The following is a 20,775-nucleotide window of genomic DNA, read 5'->3' on the forward strand; positions in this document are numbered from 1 at the left end:
CATTTCGGAGAGATGTATCAAATAAAATGAAACAATGTACGTGTAACCATGTTACAGATTAAAGTACTATCTAAAAGATGAGCAGGCCAGGTGTGGTGGCTCACACCTGTAATTCCAGCACTTTGGGAGGCCAAGGCGGGTGGATTACCTGAGGTCAGGAGTTTGAGACCAGCCTGGCCAATGTGGTGAAACCCCATCTCTACTAAAAAATAAAAAATTAGCCGAGTGTGGTGGCACACGCCTGTAGTCCCAGCTACTTGGAAGGCTGAGACAGGAGAATCACTTGAACCCGGGAGGTGGAGGCTTCAGTGAGCCAAGATGGTACCACCGCACTCCAGTCTGGGTGACACAGAGCAAGACTCCGTCTCAAAAAAAAAAAAAAAAAACAAAACAGTACAGTAGAAAGTACTGTTGGTGGCCTTGGCCTCGGTGGTGTAATCCCAGCACTTTAGGAGGCCGAGACAGGCGGATCACCTGAGGTCAGGAGTTTGAGACCAGCCTGGCCAACATGGCAAAACCCCATCACTACTAAACAAACAAACAAACAAACAAACAAATACAAAAATTAGCCAGGTGCGGTGGCAAGCACCTGTTATTCCAGCTACTCGGGAAGCTGAGGCAGGGAGAATTGCTTGAACCCGTGAGGCAGAGATTGCAGTGAGCCAACACATGCCATTGCACTCCAGCCTGGCCAACAGAGTGAGACATTGTCTCAAAAAATAAAGAAAAAAAGAAAGAAAGTACAGCTGGCAACAAAAACCAAATATATTCACTTGGAAGACTGTTGGCACAATGCTACTTCAAATATTCACAAACCTTTAACTGTTGAACTATATTTATATTCATTTGAATATAATGAAATTAAAAGTACAGGGGCAGGCCAGGCACAGTGGCTCATACCTGTAATCCCAGCACCTGGGAAGCCAAAGTAAGAAACTTGCTGGAGGCCAGGAGTTGAAGATCAGCCCTACAACATAGTAAGTCCCCATCTCTATGCAAAAATTTTAAAAATACAGGTGAAATTATAAAACATTAGTTACACATAATTAGTGGTAAATGAAAAAAAATCTAAAATGAAGTTTCTAGATAAGCATAACTTAATATATGCTATATAAAAAGAGAAAATGGGAAATCTCATTTTAGAAAAATATCTAATTGTAAATTTCACTCAGAAACAACTGGTGACTAGAAAATAATTTTGCCAAAGACAATTTGGAAAATGTACTTTCGTAAGTCCGCCCAGACTACCACTGTCTATTCTATTTAGTGTTTTCCAAGTGAGGTCAAAGAGGTAATCAAAAGATAACTTTGCTACAGTTACTGTACTTGCAATGTTTGTTTAAAATGCTGTTATCTGGGCCACATTCCAGATTCGTTCAATCAATAATCTGGAGGCCGGAGAATCTGCATTTTAACATGTTCCCCAACACCAAAAAGTCTGCCCCTTTTATTTTTATGGTTCACAGACACAAATGGACCATTCAGGCACTCTGGGATTTAGTGCAGGGCACCATAAAACCATGAAATAAAGTGACTCAATTCAGAAAAACATGTTTTCACGGTTACACTCATAGTCAACCTTCAATTTTTCTTAGATGAGCACTAATTGCTTCAAATGACATCTCCCCCTCATTATCAGGCCCCCTGAGACTTTCGTTTTATTTTTTTTGGCCCTTGCAGCAGGTGCAGACAACAGGCAGCAGCACCTGGCAATCAATTCAAATTCTACTGAATAGAAGCAAACACCTCTCTGAAGGCGAAAGGATCTGGTCAGCTAAGCCTCAGATTTCTAGCACATTGAGAACACTTGTAATCATCTCTTCACATCAACAACCAGCCAGCACCTCACGACTGCCTGAGCCAGAGCCTCCATCCACGGGCCACTACGCCAGACTCAGATCCCCCAGTCTCGTACTGGGACTTAAGTGGCAAGGCCACTTGGCAGACACAGCTCAGCTGGGTAAAAACAAAGCAATCTTGAGCAAGGGAAGGTGCTCGAGGAAGGGTAAAAGCCCAGAAAGCTCTAGTCCGAAAGTTCAAGTGAATGAAGTCTTGTCCCCTCCCAATTCCTCTGAGCCTGGCGGGGCCTTGGGGGTCTGCGGAGTGCCCCCTACTCTCAGTGTCCCTCCCTCGCTAACTCCTGAAGGGAAGGACGTCACCGTTTCTCTAGGCGCTCGCCCCCTTCGCAAGACAGCCGAGGGGGTTCATGCCCGTCCCATCTCCCGCCACACTCCCAGCCGCTTAAAACATCGAGAGGAAAAAAAGAAAACAGCTCAGGGGACCGTCACCATCTTCCTCTTTTGACTGCCATTACCCGGAGTGTCGCCGTCCCCCCGCCCTGCGGGCGGTTCGCAGATGTTTCCCGCACTGGACGGTCAGGTCTCTGCTCCCCGGGTTTTCTGCTCACCAGAAATCACCTCTGTTCCGGCCCGGCCCGGCCTGGCCCTCCCCGCGCCACAGCCACGGCCCGTGTGTAGCGGCCGCGGGTGTTCGGCTGGGGGTTCCCGGCCCGCCATCACTCGGGCTTACCTGCGCCTCGACGACGCTCCGGAGGAAGCTCAGGGTGACCAGTAGCTGCACCGCGGCCGCTGCCCCCTGCCCAGCGCCTGCCCGGCGGACCCCTTGGCTCATGCTGATCTCTCCCCACGCCGCTGCCAGCCGGGTCCCTCGGGGCCGGGGAACGGCGGGCGGCCCGGGCGACGACCCAAGGGGACGGTTCCCAGCGGCCGAGCGGCTCCAGGATCAGAGGTTTGCACGCCGGTCCGGAGGCGGGAGACTCTCGGAAATACCCGGCAGCTGCGAGTGAGGCAGGAAAGGCGAGCTCCCCTACATCATCCCCCAGGCGGCCCCGCCCCCAGCTCGCTCGGCTCATCGGCCACGCCCCCCCGAGCGCGGGGCCTTGTGGGAGTTGTGGTCCTGGGAGGCCGCTTAGGCGCTGCGGCAGGAAGGCGGAGCCGACAAACTAGAGGACTCGGGAACTACAATGCGAAAGCCGCCCCGCCTCCCCGAGGCCTCGGACTCCACGGCGGCCAATGAGGCGGGACCACGCGGGCCTCCAAAACACCCGGAGGTGCGGGCGGGGGAAGAGGGGCGACCTCTTCTCCGGGAAACCAGGCTGGGGACCTCCCTGCGTCGGTCCGTGCTGTGGCTCCCGCCAGGCTCCAGGATTCACCCAGTATGCGGGAGAGTTAGGAACTAACGGTGCGGGATCTTTGACTTTCGGTCTGAAGCGTATTCTTTGTCTCATCATTTTCCTGTAGCCTGACATCTGCTGTGGGTGCCTATGTAAGCCACCTGTGACTTGTAGAGGTGGCTTCGGCTTTTTTTTAATTTCATGCACCCTAGATGTGGATGTCATGTCCTGCCCTGCCCCCGCCCGACTCCTAGATTGACACGTGCAAGTATAACACATGCTGAAGAATGAAGACAAACCGAAAGGTTTATGATGAAATATGGGGATGGGGTAAAACAGAAAAACTTAGAGTGACATAGATTGGGCGCAGATCCCAACTCTAAAACATTCTAGTTAGTTATTGGGCCTTAATTCCCACCCCATATCTTGTTCTAGGGCTACATAAGATTAGATGCAGAAAAACCTGAGTATAGTGCCTAGCACCTAGGAAGTACTCAATAAATGGTAACTGCTATTAGTTTTATTAATGTCTTTGATTTCTACAAAACGAATAATACATCTCCCTTGTGTTTATGTGGCAAGTATTAGTTTCTCATTGATGCTATAAGAAGCTATCACACATTTAGTTGCATACAACAAAAGAAATTCATTATCTTATAGTTCCGGAGATCAGGAGTCCAAAATGGACTTGTAGGGCTGTGTTGCTTTTGGAGGCTCTCAGGGACAATGTGTTTCCTTACCTTTTCCAGCTTCCAGAGGCCACCTGCATTTCCTGCCTCATGACGTCACATTATGGTCACATCTTCTTCACTCCTTCTGCTTCCCTTGTCACATGCCTTCTCTTGTGACCCTAGCTCTTCTGTCTCTCTTGTATAAGGACCCTTGTGATTACATTGGTTACAGACCATCCTATCTCAAAATCCTTAACTTAATCACATCTGCAAAGTCCCTTTTGCCATGTTGGATAATATATTCACAAGTTCCAGAGATTAGGATAAGGATCTATAAATAGAGGGCCATTAATTAGCCTACCACATAGTGGTTTATACCTTTCAGAACCAGCAGAGCATTAAACCAAATGCAGGGTCCTGGGGTTGCTGACTGCATAGGTCACATGCCCATGAAGCCAGCCCTGCCTGTCCTTTTCTTCTCCAGCAACTCTTTCCCTTCTGCCTCCAAACTATCCAGATCTTCCCTAGTTTAAAAGCAAAAAAACGGGCTGGGCACGGTGGCTCACACCTGTAATCCCAGAACTTTGGGAGGCTGAGGCGAGCGGATCACCTGAGGTCGGGAGTTCGAGACCAGCCTGACGAACATGGAGAAACCCTGTCTCTACTAAAAATACAAAATTAGCCAGGCAAGGTAGCACACGCCTGTAATCCCAGCTACTTGGGAGGCTGAGGCAGGAGATCTCTTTAACCCGGGAGGCGGAGGTTGCGGTGAGCTGAGATCATGCCATTGCACTCCAGCCTGGGCAACAAAACAGAAACTCTGTCTCAAAAAAAAAAAAAAAAAAATTGTTGCTTGGTTTTTCCAGCGACTTTTCCATGTCTCCTTTTCTCTTCCAAACCTATACTTCCTATCTGCTCGCTGCCTTCTTCCCTTCATATAAATCTGCTTTTGATAAGAGAAACTTTTTATCAAGTTTGGTAGACTTTTTTAAAGATTCCTTGTCTGTGCTGCATTTGATGTTGTCAATAACACATACTTCCTGGGATTTTGTTATGCAAAACTTTTTTTTTTTTAATTGTGGGTTATAAATTTTCCTATTATAAAATCTCAGGTTCTTTAAGGACTCTCTAGTGCCTGGATATCAAAGGCAGAATTCATGGCCTGCCAGAGGCTTGAAATATTTGTTATTAAAGAACAAAGGAAGAAAGTGGTTCGGGGGTGGAGTGAAAAAAGAAAGAGAGAGAGACAAAGTGGACAGGGAACTGTAATGCAGACAGGGGTCAGATAGCTTCTGTCCTCTTAGTTACAGAATCCAGAAAGTCACAGCAACAAACCTCCCCGTTTGCTTGTTTTCTGCTCAGAAGCCGGACACATAACTTCGAGGGACAAATGAGATTTTTCTTGGCGAGTGAAATTGGAAATAGCAGGTATTTGTCATGAGATATCAGTGTACCAAGGTTCACTTAGAGTGGTGCCTGTCATGATCTGTTTTAGCGTTCATTGTTATGAGTGCTATGGCAGGGTTGTTCCTTTGTGAACAGGCAGCCCTCCTCTTTGTTCTCTCATTCGGGCTGATTTACCTCTGCTTTCCCTAAAATCATCTACACTGAAACTGGCATTGTGAGAGGCTGCGGCGATGTGCTATCACCCATGCTTCCTGCAGATGATGTTCTGTTAGAACCTTCTCATTCCTAAGGCTGTGGTTAGAAGTTGAAACAGGAAGAAAGTGCAGACAACTAAACCCCTTTGATTGCACGCCACAAAAATCAGCTGTAACTCTAATTTTTTTGAAATAGTAAAGGAAAAAAATGTCAAATTGCGTACGGTACTGAGGAAGATTTCACCACACACCTCTAGAAAGGTAAGTCCATTAGGACAGAATTCAGGGACTCTAAAGAGTACAATTCATGATTGAACAGTCTCTTCTAGGGCATTGCCATTATACTTATCGATTCCCATCGCTTTTAATCTTCTGTCCCTCCTATCAAAATTCACATTCTTTCTGGAGTTTAGCTTGCAGGTAGAAGGTAGAATGTGAGCACCTTGATTCACAGTCCTACAGACCACAAGAAATGAGCCAGAGGTAGCTGCACAAACTACTACTTTCTTTTTCTTTTTTTTTTTTTTGAGACGGAGTCTCACTCTGTCACCTGAGGCTGGAGTGTAGTGGTGCCATCTCACTGCAACCTCCACCTCCCAGATTCAAGCGATTCTCATGCCTCAGCCTCCAGGGGAGCTGGGATTACAGAAGTGTGTCACCACACCTGGCTAATTTTTGTATTTTTAATAGAGATGGGGTTTCACCATGTTGGCCAGGCTGGCCTCAAACAACTTTCTATTTTTAATAGAGGGGAAAGGGATGCTGGTCAGACAAAGGCAACAGATGTCTCCTTCAGGACGTTGAGTTCTTACTGAGTACTGCATTCGAATTCACTTCCTTCGCCTCAGCTTGTATTCACACATTCATCACATTATCACAGATGTCTTTCCACGCCCCTCCTCCCAAGTATATATGTTTTTATTCAGCCATTTAGTTTACAACATGAGGTAAAAGGAAAAAGTTCTCCTTGACCAGTATTTTACACAGTTGTAGTGTAAAACATTTTAGACTTCAGGGATTTATAAGGGATTACATTTCTGAAAAGTTGGGATCAGGTTAAACAAGTTTTTTTTTTTTTTTCTTGAGACGGAGTCTTGCTCTCTCACCCAGGCTGGAGTGCAATGGCACGATCTCAGCTTACTGCAACCTCCGCCTCCGGGGTTCAAGCAATTCTCCTTCCTCAGACTCCCGAGTAGCTGGGATTATAGGCATGAGCCACCACGTCCAGCTAATTTTTTGTATTTTTAGTAGAGATGGGGTTTCACCATGCTGGCGAGGCTGGTGTCAAACTCCTGACCTCGTGATTTGCCCACCTCAAACTACTTTTAACTGAATTTTCCAGGTGACTCTTCCCTTCCAATAGTAACAAACTCTAGTTAGTTACATAAGTTTCTTCAAGGCCAAGTTTTATCATCGTTGCTGATATCCTTAGAGCTGAAGCACTGCTATTTCAATCAGTATTAACCAATTCCACTTCAGAAACGAACTTTGCATTTGGTGGAATTTGGCATCAGGCTGCGCTTTCTTTCCATAAGCCCATTCTGCTTCAGTCTTCGATTGAGGCGTATCTCTTTTACCCAGTCAAGAGTGCTTCATCCCATCCTGTGATAACTTTGCCACTTTGACCTTAAAACTTAAAGGCTTAGTATTTTCTTTTTTGAGTTTGTTTGAATGTTAGTATCAAAAACAGTCCCATCTTGTAGTGTTCCTGTATACCAGCCGTGAACAACATCTCCCCATCTCCCAAAAAGGAGAGATGTTATTCACTACTGCTGTTCATCTCCCTTTTTTTTTTTTTTTGGAGATGGAGTTTCGCTCTTGTTGCCCAGGCTGGAGGCTGGAGTGCAGGGGCGCAATCTCAACTCACCACAACCTCCACCTCCTGAGATCAAGTGATTCTCCTGCCTCAGCCTTCCCGAGTAGCTGGGATTATAAACATGTGCCACCACAGCCGGCAAATTTTGTATTTTTAGTAGAGACTGGATTTCTCTATGTTGGTCAGGCTGGTCTCGAACTCCCAACCTCAGGTGATCCGCCCGCCTCGGCCTCCCAAAGTGCTGGGATTTCAGGCATGAGCAAATGCGCCCCGCCTTATCTCCCTTTTTTAGAACAGATTTTGCATATCTTGGTGGACTCTCAGCCAGAGTCTCTTCAGACTTGGTTTCTTTGGGTTTATCTTCATTAAGCGTCACATTTTTCACTTGCAAACACTTACCATATTGGTACCCTTGAAACACTCGGTTTCAAAAAGATGGTTATAGGCTGTAACCAAATGGTCCTTGTTAGCTGTCTTGCCCACATTTTTAGTGTTTCCTAATAATTTATGTTCTGCAAGAAACGAATCTGAATTGTGGTCCTGCAGAAACTTGATAAAGTCCTTCTTGGGCAAGTGCTTACTGTGCAGCTGCTCCAGGGTTCACGCCTGCAGTGGAATGGCTGCTGCCATCTTCCCCCACTGCCTGTGCCTCACTGAGCCAGCCGGCTGCAGTTCCCACAGATGTCTTGATTGTGGTATACCAAAAAGCATGCATCGGGACACTGGCTGACCAGAAATGGCAACAGTATGCCTATCATAGCTTATGTAATTTATGATTAACTATCATCAACTAGGTTAGATGAACCTAATTACCTGGAAGTGAGGTACAGGAAAACTGACCACATTTTTTGAATGGAAGAATTTATGAACCTCTTGTATTTCCTAATCTGAGATAGAGCAGGGCTAGCTATGTCAATCAGCGCAACTCCCTCATTGTAAGCAATGATAATATGTAATTGATTTGGCCATGACAGTGGGTTACAGGGGTGTCCAAGAGAGAGAATACAGTCATGGGTTCTTAGTTTTTGTTTCTGGTTGGGCCACTAAAGCCTATTAAGTTTAGCCTCAAGCTGCCTCCTTACATATATAATTTCAGCCGAAAGATATTTCTGAACTATAACAACTGGAGGTATAAACCAACCATAGCCCACACTTGTGCCAGTCACTAAGTTTTGGGCAAAGAAATGGAGCCAACTGTTTGAACCGTGTTCAAATAAGGCAAATGCCAAGCTGTAACCAATCCAGTTGTTTCTATACCTCACTTCCATTTCCTCCAGGTCACTTTCCTTTTGCTGTCCATAAATCTTCCACTACGTGGCTGCGTGGGAGTCTCTCTGAACCCGCTGTGATTCTGGGGGCCGCCCAATTCAGAAATAGTTCATTGCTCAGTTAAACTCTTTTAAATTTAATTCGGCTGAAGTTTTTCTTTTAACAAGCCCCTTCTTCATCTCTCTTTTCTGCTTATCACTAGAGACAGAAACTAAAACTATGACTTCAGGCCGCTAAAAGCCTAAAACTAAACTAAAAACAACGACAGAAGAAGGCGGGTTGAACAAGCTTGAGAGGGACATAGATGGTCATTCCACTAGGGCCAGCCATGACTGTATTTCCTATGATTCTAAATGAAGCCAAACAGCCTCAACTATGGATGACCTCAGTGTGCTTTTCAAACGGATAGTGTCAAAATGACAGAGGAGTTAAGAAGAAACTACTTAGGCAGATAGTGAGGGTATGGGAGTCCTCCGTAAGGTTTTTCTTTTTAACGAAAAGCAGCCCCCAAATCATTTTCTAACAAAGAGCAGCGTGTAAAATCGAGCTGCAGACAATAGAAGATAAGCTGGAAGCTTGCAGGGGTGAATACCGGCAGGAAAAAAGCTACCTGGGACTAGACATCTTCAAATTACAGGCCTCAACTTCCCTTTTCTTTGGCAGTGGCCTGGTCAAGTGGAAAGGTCATTTGCATAATAAGTTTAGGGTGGGGTAGCCAGTCTTCCCCGCCCACTATGTAAATGTCACACCTGATCCGTCCAATCTGTGGGCCCTATGTAAATCAGACACCGCCTCCTCAAACCAAACTATAAAATCCAGCGCACTCCACCACCCACGGGTCTTTCCTTGCAGAAGCCTCTCTCTCACTGGAGAGCTGGTCTCCTTTCTCTTTCTTTTGCCTATTAAGCCTCTGTTCCTAAACTCCTCGTGTGCGTTCCTGTCCTACATCTTCCTGGCGCAAGATGACGAATCCTGGGTATTTACCCCAGACAACGAAGCCGCTTCAAAAAGTGTTTTGATCAAGATTAACCTTATTTGTATTGTAAGTGTAGTCACACTGACACCATGTACAAAAACAGACTGATGTTGAGAAGCCAGAAGAACAGAAAAAAAAAAAAAAAAAAAAACAGATTTACATTGATTACAGATGGACTCTGTTTTACTCTCAAATAGAAATGATTCCCCTCATCTCTTTATTTCTATGCTTCCCTTCCCCCCTTCCCACTCCATGTTCCCCTCTTCTGTGGAAGGATGGCGAATCATTTCATCTCTGTAGTCCAAAGTGAATCAGTGGAGCCCTATGGCAGTTCCTACACACAGTATTCACGTAGCACTAGCAATCTGCCACTCTGCATTAGAGTGAGCTTTTCTGTGCCACTGTGTATGTGTATTATAGCCCATCTAGAGTGCAAAGTTTTAGTAGACTCTATCTTTTTGTACCGTATTCCCTTTAGTGGTTACTGCCTAAGAACAATAGTCAGTAAACACTTGTTCATTGACTGGATATTGTTTACTATCTCAATTTATCTTAGGAGATAATATCTCAGAACCAATCCTGAATGTGGGGGCCCCTGAACGTGTCTTGTGGAGGGGCTGGGAAGTGGCTTTGTTAGGAAGGCATGTTCCTGGAGAATGCAGTAAAATGAAACTGGCAGTCTTCCATTAAAGCAAAGGATTACAGTTTTTTTAAACGGGGGTGCATCTGGGGGCTATGAAAAAGACTGAGGGAGTAACAGACTCCTCAGACTAGTGGAGACCCATTACTGGAAACCATCACTGCTAGAGTTTGCCTCAAGCAGTACTTGAAGTGTCTATAGCTAATGGATTCTGAAGCAAAGACTTGAGAATTATCTTGAATAGATTGCCATAATGCTTAAGAAACTTTGTGAATTAACAAAATTGCACTAAGCATTTACATTTTCAAGATATCATCAAATGTATTGTTTTTTTTTTATTGTGTTTCTTTGTATGGCTTGGTTAACTTGTGATTTCTAATGAAGGAGGAAATTGTTGATGAATGGCTGTAAATAAAAGTCAAGGTAATGGGATGGAAGTTAAAAACACCAGTAATTTTCTCTCCTAATAGCAAGCTGAATTGTGATTAATGAACCTGCTGAGTAATGGCAATCTGTTGTGTTTAAACAACTGTGTTTGCAGATAGTACTGGTGTGTTAACAACTGACCATGCCAGTTTCTTAAAACTGGATTTCCATCTGTGACATAGTTATAGGGGAATTTTGGCTTGGTGATTGGATTTCTGAATTTTACTGAGGGGATTTCTTCCCCTTGTCTTTTGATAATTAATAGGGATTAAAAGTTGTTAAAATCAAAGAACTTGTCTGGCCTGCGGCTTGTTATTAGTTACCCTACCTTAAGTATTCCTTGTTTTTCTTTAATATTTACTCAGCTGTGTCATTCTCAAATATTTTCACTTAAGAGCATTAAAGCTGATAAACTTGAATCAGTTAGAATTCATTCTATTTCTAAAGGAGTTGACATGGTGATATAGTTTGGATAAAACCTTTTCTATAACAAACACGATACTATGCTAGAAGTTAATATAAGATGTGACAAGGAATCCAAATAATTGGAAAAACTAGAAACATAATTCTACCAATTTCCACCCCCCACATAACTTCTATAATGAAAAAAAAAAAAAAAAAGCCTTCACATAACCACAGAATTGTGAGGCACATTGGGACCATTTGACTTTTACCTACTCTCCTTACCCACTCCATTCCACATAGGGTCCAGGGTAAATCACAGCGACAGCTAATACCACAAACATCATAGGAAGTAGAAAGGACCAAGGTCACAGAGATGGTGACAGCAAGTCGGAAAAGGTTGACTACACAGCCCAGCTGGACATGGTGGTGAGTGGGTGGTTCTATGCTGGTACTAAGTTCTTCCCTTCTGTTGGTCTGTATGCCATGTCATTGGGAGCCTCAATAAGTTTAGTTTCTCTACATTCAGATCCTTTTTCGTGAGTTCAGTTGAGTATGTATATGGATTACAGTCAGATGCGTCGTCTGTGCCTTGTGCCGCTCCTGCTTCTCTGCCTCCGCTGCCTTACTGTCCCCCTTTCCCACCCACCTGCAAGGAAAGTCTGTTTTTGTTGTTGTTGTTGTTGTTTGAAATGGAGTCTCACCTTGTCACCAGGCTGGAGTGCAGCGGCGTGATCTCGGCTCACTGCAACCTCTGTCTCCCAGGTTCAAGTGATTCTCCTGCCTCAGCCTCCCAAGTAGCTGGGATTACAGGCACGCACCACCGTGCCCAGCTAATTTTTGTATTTTTAGTAGGGATGGGGTTTCACCATGTTGGCCAGGATGCTCTTGATCTCTTGACGTCATGATCCACCTGCCTCGGCCTCCCAAAGTGCTGGGATTACAGGCGTGAGCCACCACGCCCAGCCTAGAGTCTGGTTTTTATTGTGCAGCCTCAGTGAGGCAAGATCCTGACCTCCTGTATGTTATTCTTTCTGGACTCAGATTTGGATTCTACTTGGCCTTAACAGAGTCATCTGCTTGCCGGTTTTATTTTATATAATTTCCATTGTTCCATTTAGGGACTTTTGATGATCTCTCAGAGATACACATTCTTCAAGGATCTTTTTCTTCTACTTGAGCAGGATGGCCTTGCGTTTAGAATTGTATTTAAACATACTGTGCTCTTTTTCTGGAAAAGACAAGCTTATGATATAATCTGCAAGGCATTACAAGTGCCTCTTACCTAATACTTCTCAAGGTTGGAATCCTAGTGGAATTCTTGTTTATTAATAACCCACAGTCACCCACAGGAGCAGGATGAGCCACCATAGTAAACTTACATGAGAGAATCGTTCTAGTCCCCAAGAATGAAAAAGGCCATTTTATGTGTCTCCTTTTTCCCGTGATTCTAGGGATTTGCTTTCTATTCTGTTATCCAATGAAATCATCTCGCTATTTCTTAGGAATATTTTCAACAGTCTGCATTGCCAGCAAGTTATAAAACAATCAGAAAACAGAGAGAAAATGTCCAACTAATTCAGATTATAATTATTTGGGAGTATCTTCTCCCCAATTTTCAGATACTGTTTTTTTTTTAGTTTTGTTTTTTTGTTTTGTTTTTGAGGGAGTCCCACTCTGTTGCCCAGGCTGGAGTGCAGTGGCACAATCTTGGCTCACTGCAACCTCCGCCTCCCAGGTTCAAGCAGTTCTCTGCTTCAGACTCCCAAGTAGCTGGGATTACAGGTGCCCGCCAACACACCGGGCTAATTTTTGTATTTTTAGTAGAGACGGGGTTTCACCATCTTGGCCAGGCCGATCTTGAACTCCTGACTTCGTGATCCACCCACCGCAGCCTCCCAAAGTGCTGGGATTACAGGCCTGAGCCACCGTGCCTGGCCCAGACACTGTTTTAATGATGTTTTAAAGTCTGATGTTCCTGGTGGTGCCTTTAAAAGGGATCCCTGGATTTATCATACAACCATATTAGAGCGATTCTTCACCATACGAAGTAACTTAAGAAGAGGTTTTCCTACCAAATGACTTCACTGTACTTCTGAAATCACCATACATAAAAATTTACTGATTTATCAAAAAAAAGGCTCTAAGACTTTTAATAAAACATTTTTGAAAATCAGGTGTGCTTATTCGAAACCATATGTTTATATCTGAAAGCTTTGTGTAGTCATTTTTTAAAAATAGACTTTATCTTTTAGAGCAGTTTTAGTCTCATAGCAAAGTTAAGTGGAAAGTACAGAGAGTTTCCCTATAACCCTGCCCTGCACACACTGCCTCCCTACAGTCAACTTCACCACCACCGTGGTACATTTGTTACAATCAATTAAGCAGCATTGACACATCATTATCAAGTTCATAGTTTACGTTCGGGTTAACTCTTTGTATTATATATCCTGTGGAGTTTTTTTGTTTTGTTTTGTTTTGAGATGGAGTCTGGCTCTGTAACCTAGGCTGGAGTGCAATGGCGGGATCTCGGCTCACTGCAACCTCCACATCCCGGATTCAAGCGATTCTCCTGCCTCAGCCTCTCGAGTAGCTGGGATTACAGGAGGGCACCACCACACCTAATTTTTGCATTTTTAGTAGAGACAGGGTTTCACCATGTTGGCCAGGCTGGTCTTGAACTCCTGACCTCAAATGATCCACTCACCTCGGCCTCCCAAAGTGCTGAGATTACAGGCGTGAGCCACTGCGCCCGGCCCATCCTGTGGGTTTTGACAAGTGTTTAATAATGTGTATCTACTGTTGTAGAATCACACAGAATAGTTTTCACTGCCTTAAAAATCCCCTGCACTCTACCTTTTCATTCCTCTTTGCCCCAGTGAAATAATTTTAAAATAAACCTTACTACCTAGAGGTTTATCTCACAAATGGAAAAGTCCATAGAGGTGGAATTCATTCTAACCATGTAGATTAAAACAAAACATCAAATTCATTAGCTTAAAATGGTTTCTCTTCATTCTGTCTGCATGATGTGCTTTCAAGAGAAAAAGAACTGATGGGTAGTGGTGCCCAGTTATCTTACAAAACATTAATGATCATCAACTCAATATTCTGACCAAAACTATGAACCAGGAAAGTGGGATTTTAAATCTTGCAGCAATCCAGATGGCTTAAGTGAAATCAGAGATAAGAAAAATCTCTGTAGCACTGTCAAGGTTATGGAAGAAAATTAAGATACAATGACTGCTGTAGACTACTTGTGTAGCCTCCCAAAATGTATGCACACTAAAATGATGGTATTTAGAAGTGGGGCCTTTGGGAGGTAATTAAGTCATGAGAGTTGAGCTTTCATGAATGGGATTAGTGTCCTTATGAAAGAGACTGCAGAGAGCTCCTTCGTCTCTTCTTTATATGAGGACCCAGAGAGAAGATGGCGGTCTATGAACTAGGAAGTGGGCCTTCACCAGACACTGAATCTGGCACATTGATCTTGGACTCCCAGCCTCCAGAACTGTGAGAAATAAATATTTGCTGTTTAAGCTACGTAGTCTATGGTATTTCTGTTATAGCAGCCCAGACAGAGAGACAATGATTTTCCTTAGGTGTCTTTGGAATAGCACCCTACAGCCATGACTTCCCAAATCATTCTGTATGGTCACCTCTGAAGTGCTTCAGACCAGAATTGGCTTAGAATTCTCTACATCTCAGCCTGCTGCATAAGGTGTCTATGCCACCTGCATTTCCGCATGTAAAAAACAGCTCTGATATGTTTTGAGTGACAACTAAAAAATCCCCGTACTGTCCTGAAAAGTTGCATTCAATTCTTAATCTTTTTTTGTTTTGTTTTGTTTTGTTTTGTTTTTTAGACAGAGTCTCGCTCTATCACCCGGCTGGAGTGCAGTGGTGCAATCTTGGCTCATTGCAACCTCCACCTCCCAGGTTCAAGCAATTCTCCTGCCTCAGCCTCCTGAGTAGCTGGGATTACAGGCACGCGCCATCACGCCTGGCTAATTTTTGTATTTTTAGTAGAGACGGGGTTTCATCATGTTGGTCAGGCTGGTCTTGAACTCCTGACCTCATGATCTGCCTGCTTCGGCCTCCCAAAATGCTGGGATTACAGGCATGAGCGACCGCGCCTGGCCCTTTCTTAATCATTTTTTAATGGAAACCTACTAATGTGTTCTTGTTTGTTAATTTCTATGATGCGGAGGAATAGACCCTCCCCTGCCACTAGAGATAAGTAAAGGGTAGACAGCCACTTCTCAGGGATGTTGTAGGGGGTTTAGGCATCAAAATGAATGATTGGGCCATGTGGGTTTTAAGAGTTTTTCAACCTTGACTTTCATGATTCCACCTAAAAAACAGAGCTGTACTGAGCTTTTTTTCAACCAACCAACAAACGAAAAACACTTTTTCTGACCTATTTGAAACATTTTAGAACAGTCCCTTTCTATTTTTAGTATGAACATCAGTGTCAGCAACTCAGTGAGTGGCCCATTGTCCTGTCCTCCCACATTCAATAGTTTGAACTGGATTGAGTGAATGGAACCATCAGAAGTCACAGTCCTCATACTCATGAAATAAACTAGACTAGACTACATATAATAATGCCCAAGAAACAGGAATGTAGTATACTTTAAAATACATATATATATATAGAGAGAGAGAGAGAGAGAGAGCGCAAGTGAACGGGCGTTGTGGCTCAAGCCAGTAATCCCAGCACTTTGGGAGGCTGAGGCGGGCGATTCACTTGAGGTCAGGAGTGTGAGACCAGCCTGGCCAACATAGCAAAACCTCCTCTCTACTAAAAATATAAAAAATTAGCTGGGCATGGTGGTGCGTGCCTGTAATCCCAGCTACTTGGGAGGCTGAGGCAGGAGAGTTGCCTGAACCTGGCAGGCAGATATTGCAATGAGCTGAGATCACATCACTGCACTCCAGTCTGGGTGACAGAGTGATACTGTCTCAAAAAAAAAAAAAAGTGAGAAAAACTTTCTGACCCAAAGATTGAAACTTGAAACTAACAAAAGCTGGTGTTGAGATGAAGGGAACTAGTTATTGTGGGGTTATTTTAATATAATTGTTTACTAAAGAAATATTTTAAAGCATCTGAATATTAGTGTCATAAATAACTATTTGGGAGAAAAGTCATTGGACTGTCTTGGGATATCAGTACACCATTTCTTCCAACATTCATGGCACCAGCATTAGCAACATTTGGACTTTGCAGATTTTGAAGACAATCTTCTCATCCCAGAGTGAGTGTCTCATCCATCACTGTCATTATATTTAAAATATAATTATGTTGGCCGGGCGCAGTGGCTCATGCCTGTAATCCCAGCACTTTGGGAGGCCAAGGAGGGCGAATCACCAGAGTTCAGGACCTTGAGACCAGCCTGGCCAACATGGTGAAACCCATCTCTACTAAAATTACAAAAATTAGCCAGGTGTGGTGGCAGACGCCTGTAATCCCAGCTACTTGGGAGGCTGAGGCAGGAGAATCACTTGAACCCAGAAGGTGGAGGTTGTAATGAGCCAAGACTATGCCATTGCACTCCAGCCTGGCCTACAAGAGCGAAACTCTGTATCAAAAAAAAAAAAGAAAAGAAAAGAAAAAGAAAATAATATGCTCTACTGTATTTACCACTTTTATAGGATTTTCTGTGTTGTGAATGAGAATTTGAATCAATTTTTCCTTTTTAAATTAAAAAAAAAATAAACTTAAGCTGAGACTTGTTTTAAATGAGTCCTTCCCATCCCCTCAAAATTTTTTTCTTGTTCTTCCACATGATTCTCATATGTAAGTACTTCCCATGCTGAAAGGCAAAACTGGTGCGCGTCTCTCTTCGACTTCCTATGACCCATGAAGGAGAGAAGTTGTTGTTGTTGTTTTTGTTGTTTTTGAGATGGAGTTTCACTCTTGTTGCCCAGGCTGGAGTGCAATGGCGCTATCTCGGCTCACCGCAGCCTCCGCCTCTTGAGTTCAAGCGATTCTCCTGCCTCAGCCTCCCGAGTAGCTGGAATTACAGGCATGCACCACCATGCCCGGCTAATTTTTTGTATTTTTAGTAGAGACGGGATTTCTCCATTTTAGTCAGGCTGATCTCGAACTCCCGACCTCAGGTGATCCGCCTGCCTTGGCCTCCCAAAATGTTGGGATTACAGGTGTGAGCCACCGCGCCCAGCCAGGAAAGAATGTTTTATGGAGATGTAATCCTTCAGTTGAGGGTTCAAGTATGAAGCAATGGTCTTTGATTTTCCTTCCTTTAGATCAATCAAAAATTTTAAAGTGAATAAAATGACCATAAAGCAATTAGAGTAATATTATTTACCTATTTTTTTAAAAAATAAAAGTTGAGGCTGGGCATAGTGGCTAATACCTGTACTCTCAGTGCTGTGGGAGGCTGAGGCAGGAAGATCGCTTGAGCCCAGGAGCTAGAGACCAGCCTGGGCAACAGAGCAAGACTGCATCTCTACAAAATTTTGAAAATTAGTCACGTGTGGTGGTGTGTCCCTTTAGCCAGGCTACTTCAGCCAAGCTGAAGTGGGAGGACTGCTTGAGCCCAGGGGTTCATGGCTGCAGTGAGCCATGATCACACCACTGCACTCCAACCTGCGTGACAGAGTAAAACCCTGTCTCAGAAAATCAATACAAAATTGTTAAAAGTTGAACGATGATTAAAAACTACATATGGCGTTTGTATGCATGTGGATAAGATCCAGTTAGAAAACATGGACAAATGAAATCAGTGTGATATGCTTGCAAAAATGTAGGTACATTTTAAATGTTTATTGAAATGTACATTTGTTGGAGGCACAAATGTTTCTTATGATTAGGCATAATTGAAGCCTGTCAGTAACAATATGAACAATTAAGCAGCTGATCAATCATTACCTCCTCCTCCCTGCTCTTGTTACCCAATAAATAGGAAGAGCTGTAGAAGTTTGGGGGACTGCCATTACTCACTAGAAGCAGGGAGCTCTCTTCTTCCCCATGCTAGTCCTTCCTTAAAATAGTTACTTTTGTTTTAAATTGTTTTTTCTAGTTCATCCCTTCGTTCAGTCATAATGATGGTCTCAAAAGTAATGGTAGTAACTGCTGTAGTGACGGTCTCAAGTAGTAGTAGTGGCAGTCAGCCACATACATTTATACAGCTACCTTATCTGTGAAATAAAGTTAGTGATGACACTGAATATCTACAGCGAGAGATAAAGATAGGATGGGAACAGATGTGCATATATATATGCATATTTTCAAACGGAGTTAATCTTTTAAGTATTATATCTATAGGCCCTTTGCTTGTTCTTAAAAGTTTACTACCAACTCTCTAGGAAACAGCCCTAAGTTCAGATTTTCGGAACTTGGGAAGTCTCTAAAAAAAATTTATTGAAGTGGCAATTTGATAAGACTTACTAAAGGGACTTAAGGAACACTAGTCCTGATAACGCTTAGTGTCCACTGGGATGCACTAGAATTTTTGTTTTCATGGGAAGTTGGGCCCTTTGGGGAAAGTAGAAAGAAGACTTTGTTCAGTAAGAGAAAAGAACAGTGATGCTACTTACTGGTAACCTGTCTATAGGAAACCAAACTTCCAGTCCTTCTTCTACCACCAAGTGACTTGAGTCAGGTCATCTAATCTTTCTTTTTAGATATCTTCATCTGTAAAGTGAGTGTGATAATTCTTGCCTTCCCTAAGCCTTATAAAGCTGATGTACAAGTAAAGTGAAATAACAGCATTTGGTGGTGCTGACTCCTTGCTATTTCCAGGTACTTTTCATTTCAAGGCTCATCCAAACTTCGTTGGAGGATCCAACTTCATAATAAAAGAACAGGACTATCAATGGAACCATATTTTGGATTGTGAATTGCAAAACTAAACCCAGATGACAAAACCTTAACGTCCACGAAGGCAAGGACAGGGTCTGTTTGGTCACAACTGAATGCCCAGCCCCAGGTCAGGAGACTAACAGATAAGTAGTCGGTCTACAGATATTTGTCAAATGGACATGCAGATTGGCCTTCATGGTTATCTCTATGGAGAAACTAGCTCTGAGAAAGTAGCCCATACTTAGGGTATGAATGCAGTGCTCAATATTCTTTTTTGGTTTTTTTGAGACAGAGTCTTGCACTGTCCCTCAGGCTGAAGTACAATGACACGAACTCAGCTCACTGCAACCTCTGCCTCCTGGGTTCATGTGATTCTCCTGCCTCAGCCTCCTGAGTAGCTAGGATTACAGGTGACACCACCACACCTGGCTAATTTTTTGTATTTTTAGTACAGATGAATTTTCACCATGTTGGCCAGACTGGTCTTGAACTCCTAACCTCGTGATCCGCCTGCTTCGGCCTCGCAAAGTGCTGGGATGACAGGCGTGAGCCACCCCACATGGCCGGAAAGTTGTTTGTTCTTTTCCTTTTGGTTTTTTTTTTGGGTGCCATCTCAGCTCACTGCAACCTCTGCCTCCCAGGTTCAAGCGATTCTCCTGCTCCAGCCTCCCGAGTAGGTGGGACTACAGGCACGCACCACCATGCCCAGCTAATTTTTGTATTTTTAGTAGAGATGGGGTTTCACTATGTTGGCCAGGATGGTCTTGATCTCTTGACCTTGTGATCTGCCTGACTCAGCCTCCCAAAATGTTGGAATTACAGGCATGAGCCACTGCACCTGCACAGTGCTCAATATTCTACCGGATACAGAAGGCAGCCAGACGGGGAGGGATTTGGAAAGTATATACTAATGGCTCTCTACTTGCGTGCTTAAGCAGTATTCTATGTTGTCTTTGAAGTCTACATATCCATAAATGTGGATATGAATGTGGGTAGAGATTATTCAAAACAGCAATATGTTATTTGATTTGTTATATAGAGTTAAGGAAATCATTGGCTCTTCCAATGTTGCAGGTAGGTAGTTCACAGACAGCACTAACAGTAATGCCAGTTAAAGTGTTTGCTGGACGCACTGTGGTCTTTGTTGGTGTTTGTAGTGAGAAGAGCTCCCTAGAAGACTCAGACCCAAGTCACCTTGGTTGACTTGATAGATCGCCTTGGTTCCTTTGATAGATCACAGTTCTTGGTTCATTCAGTTCTGGTTATAGGTCCTCAAGACTATTCTACCTCTTTAATAGATTATATAGCTACATCATAAAAGATGGGCTGAATGAACCTCCTTATAATGATTTAAAATTTTTCATTTCTGGGTCATTTTGTAAAAAGTTCTTTCCCTCTCTCAGAAGCCAGACACAAATATGTAGTACCCTTGAAGCAAATATTCCCTCCAGCCGAGAAGAAAAGGGAAAAATGGGAATAAGGAAAAGGAGTGATTACACTTCATAATCTGAACAAAATCTGATCCTGGCATTGGTAATTCTGAACTGAGCCTCACTGGAAAGCCTGGGAACTCTACTACCCGCTGCTGTCTTGAATGCAGGCTTACAAACAGCTAGACTTTATAATGGCCTACAACAATTTATTCAACCAAAAATTATGGTAATTTAAAATAGAGTGGCTCTATTTTAAATAGAGCCGTGGCTCACACCTGTAATCCCAGCACTTTGGAAGGCCGAGGCGGGCGGATCACTTGAGGTCAGGAGTTCAAGACCAGCCTGGCCAACATGGCGAAACCTCATCTGTACAAAAAATACAAAAATTAGCTGGGCATCGTGGCGCATGCCTGTAATCCCAGCTACTCGGGAGGCTGAGGCAGGAGAATCGCTTGAACCTGGGAGCCAGAGGTTGCAGTGAACCGAGATCGTGCCACTGCATTCCAGCCTGGGTGACAGAGTGAGTCTTCATCTCAATAAATAAATAAATAATAACATAGGGATACTGTACCACAAAAAC

At 43.7% G+C, this 20,775-nt stretch overlaps 1 protein-coding gene and 1 pseudogene across 4 annotated transcripts in view; both read right to left on the reverse strand.

The window, feature by feature from the left end:
• The window catches only part of ERO1B (endoplasmic reticulum oxidoreductase 1 beta), a 67,963-nt gene extending 65,083 nt beyond the window's left edge, over positions 1 to 2,880 (reverse strand). For all 4 annotated transcript variants that reach the window (XR_002519103.2, XM_009197046.3, XM_003893728.4 and 1 more), the window contains exon 1: positions 2,530 to 2,880. Coding sequence is in view for 3 of the 4 variants with exons in the window: in XM_009197046.3 (XP_009195310.1) it covers positions 2,530 to 2,631 (102 nt within the window). In the remaining variant the exon portion in view is untranslated. The remainder of the gene's footprint in view (positions 1 to 2,529) is intronic.
• Positions 2,881 to 6,626: 3,746 nt separating this feature from the next.
• On the reverse strand, positions 6,627 to 11,676 carry LOC101020278 (annotated as a pseudogene).
• Positions 11,677 to 20,775: the final 9,099 nt, after the last annotated feature.

This window comes from Papio anubis, chromosome 1 (genome assembly GCF_008728515.1).
Source record: "Papio anubis isolate 15944 chromosome 1, Panubis1.0, whole genome shotgun sequence".
Lineage (NCBI taxonomy): Eukaryota > Metazoa > Chordata > Mammalia > Primates > Cercopithecidae > Papio > Papio anubis.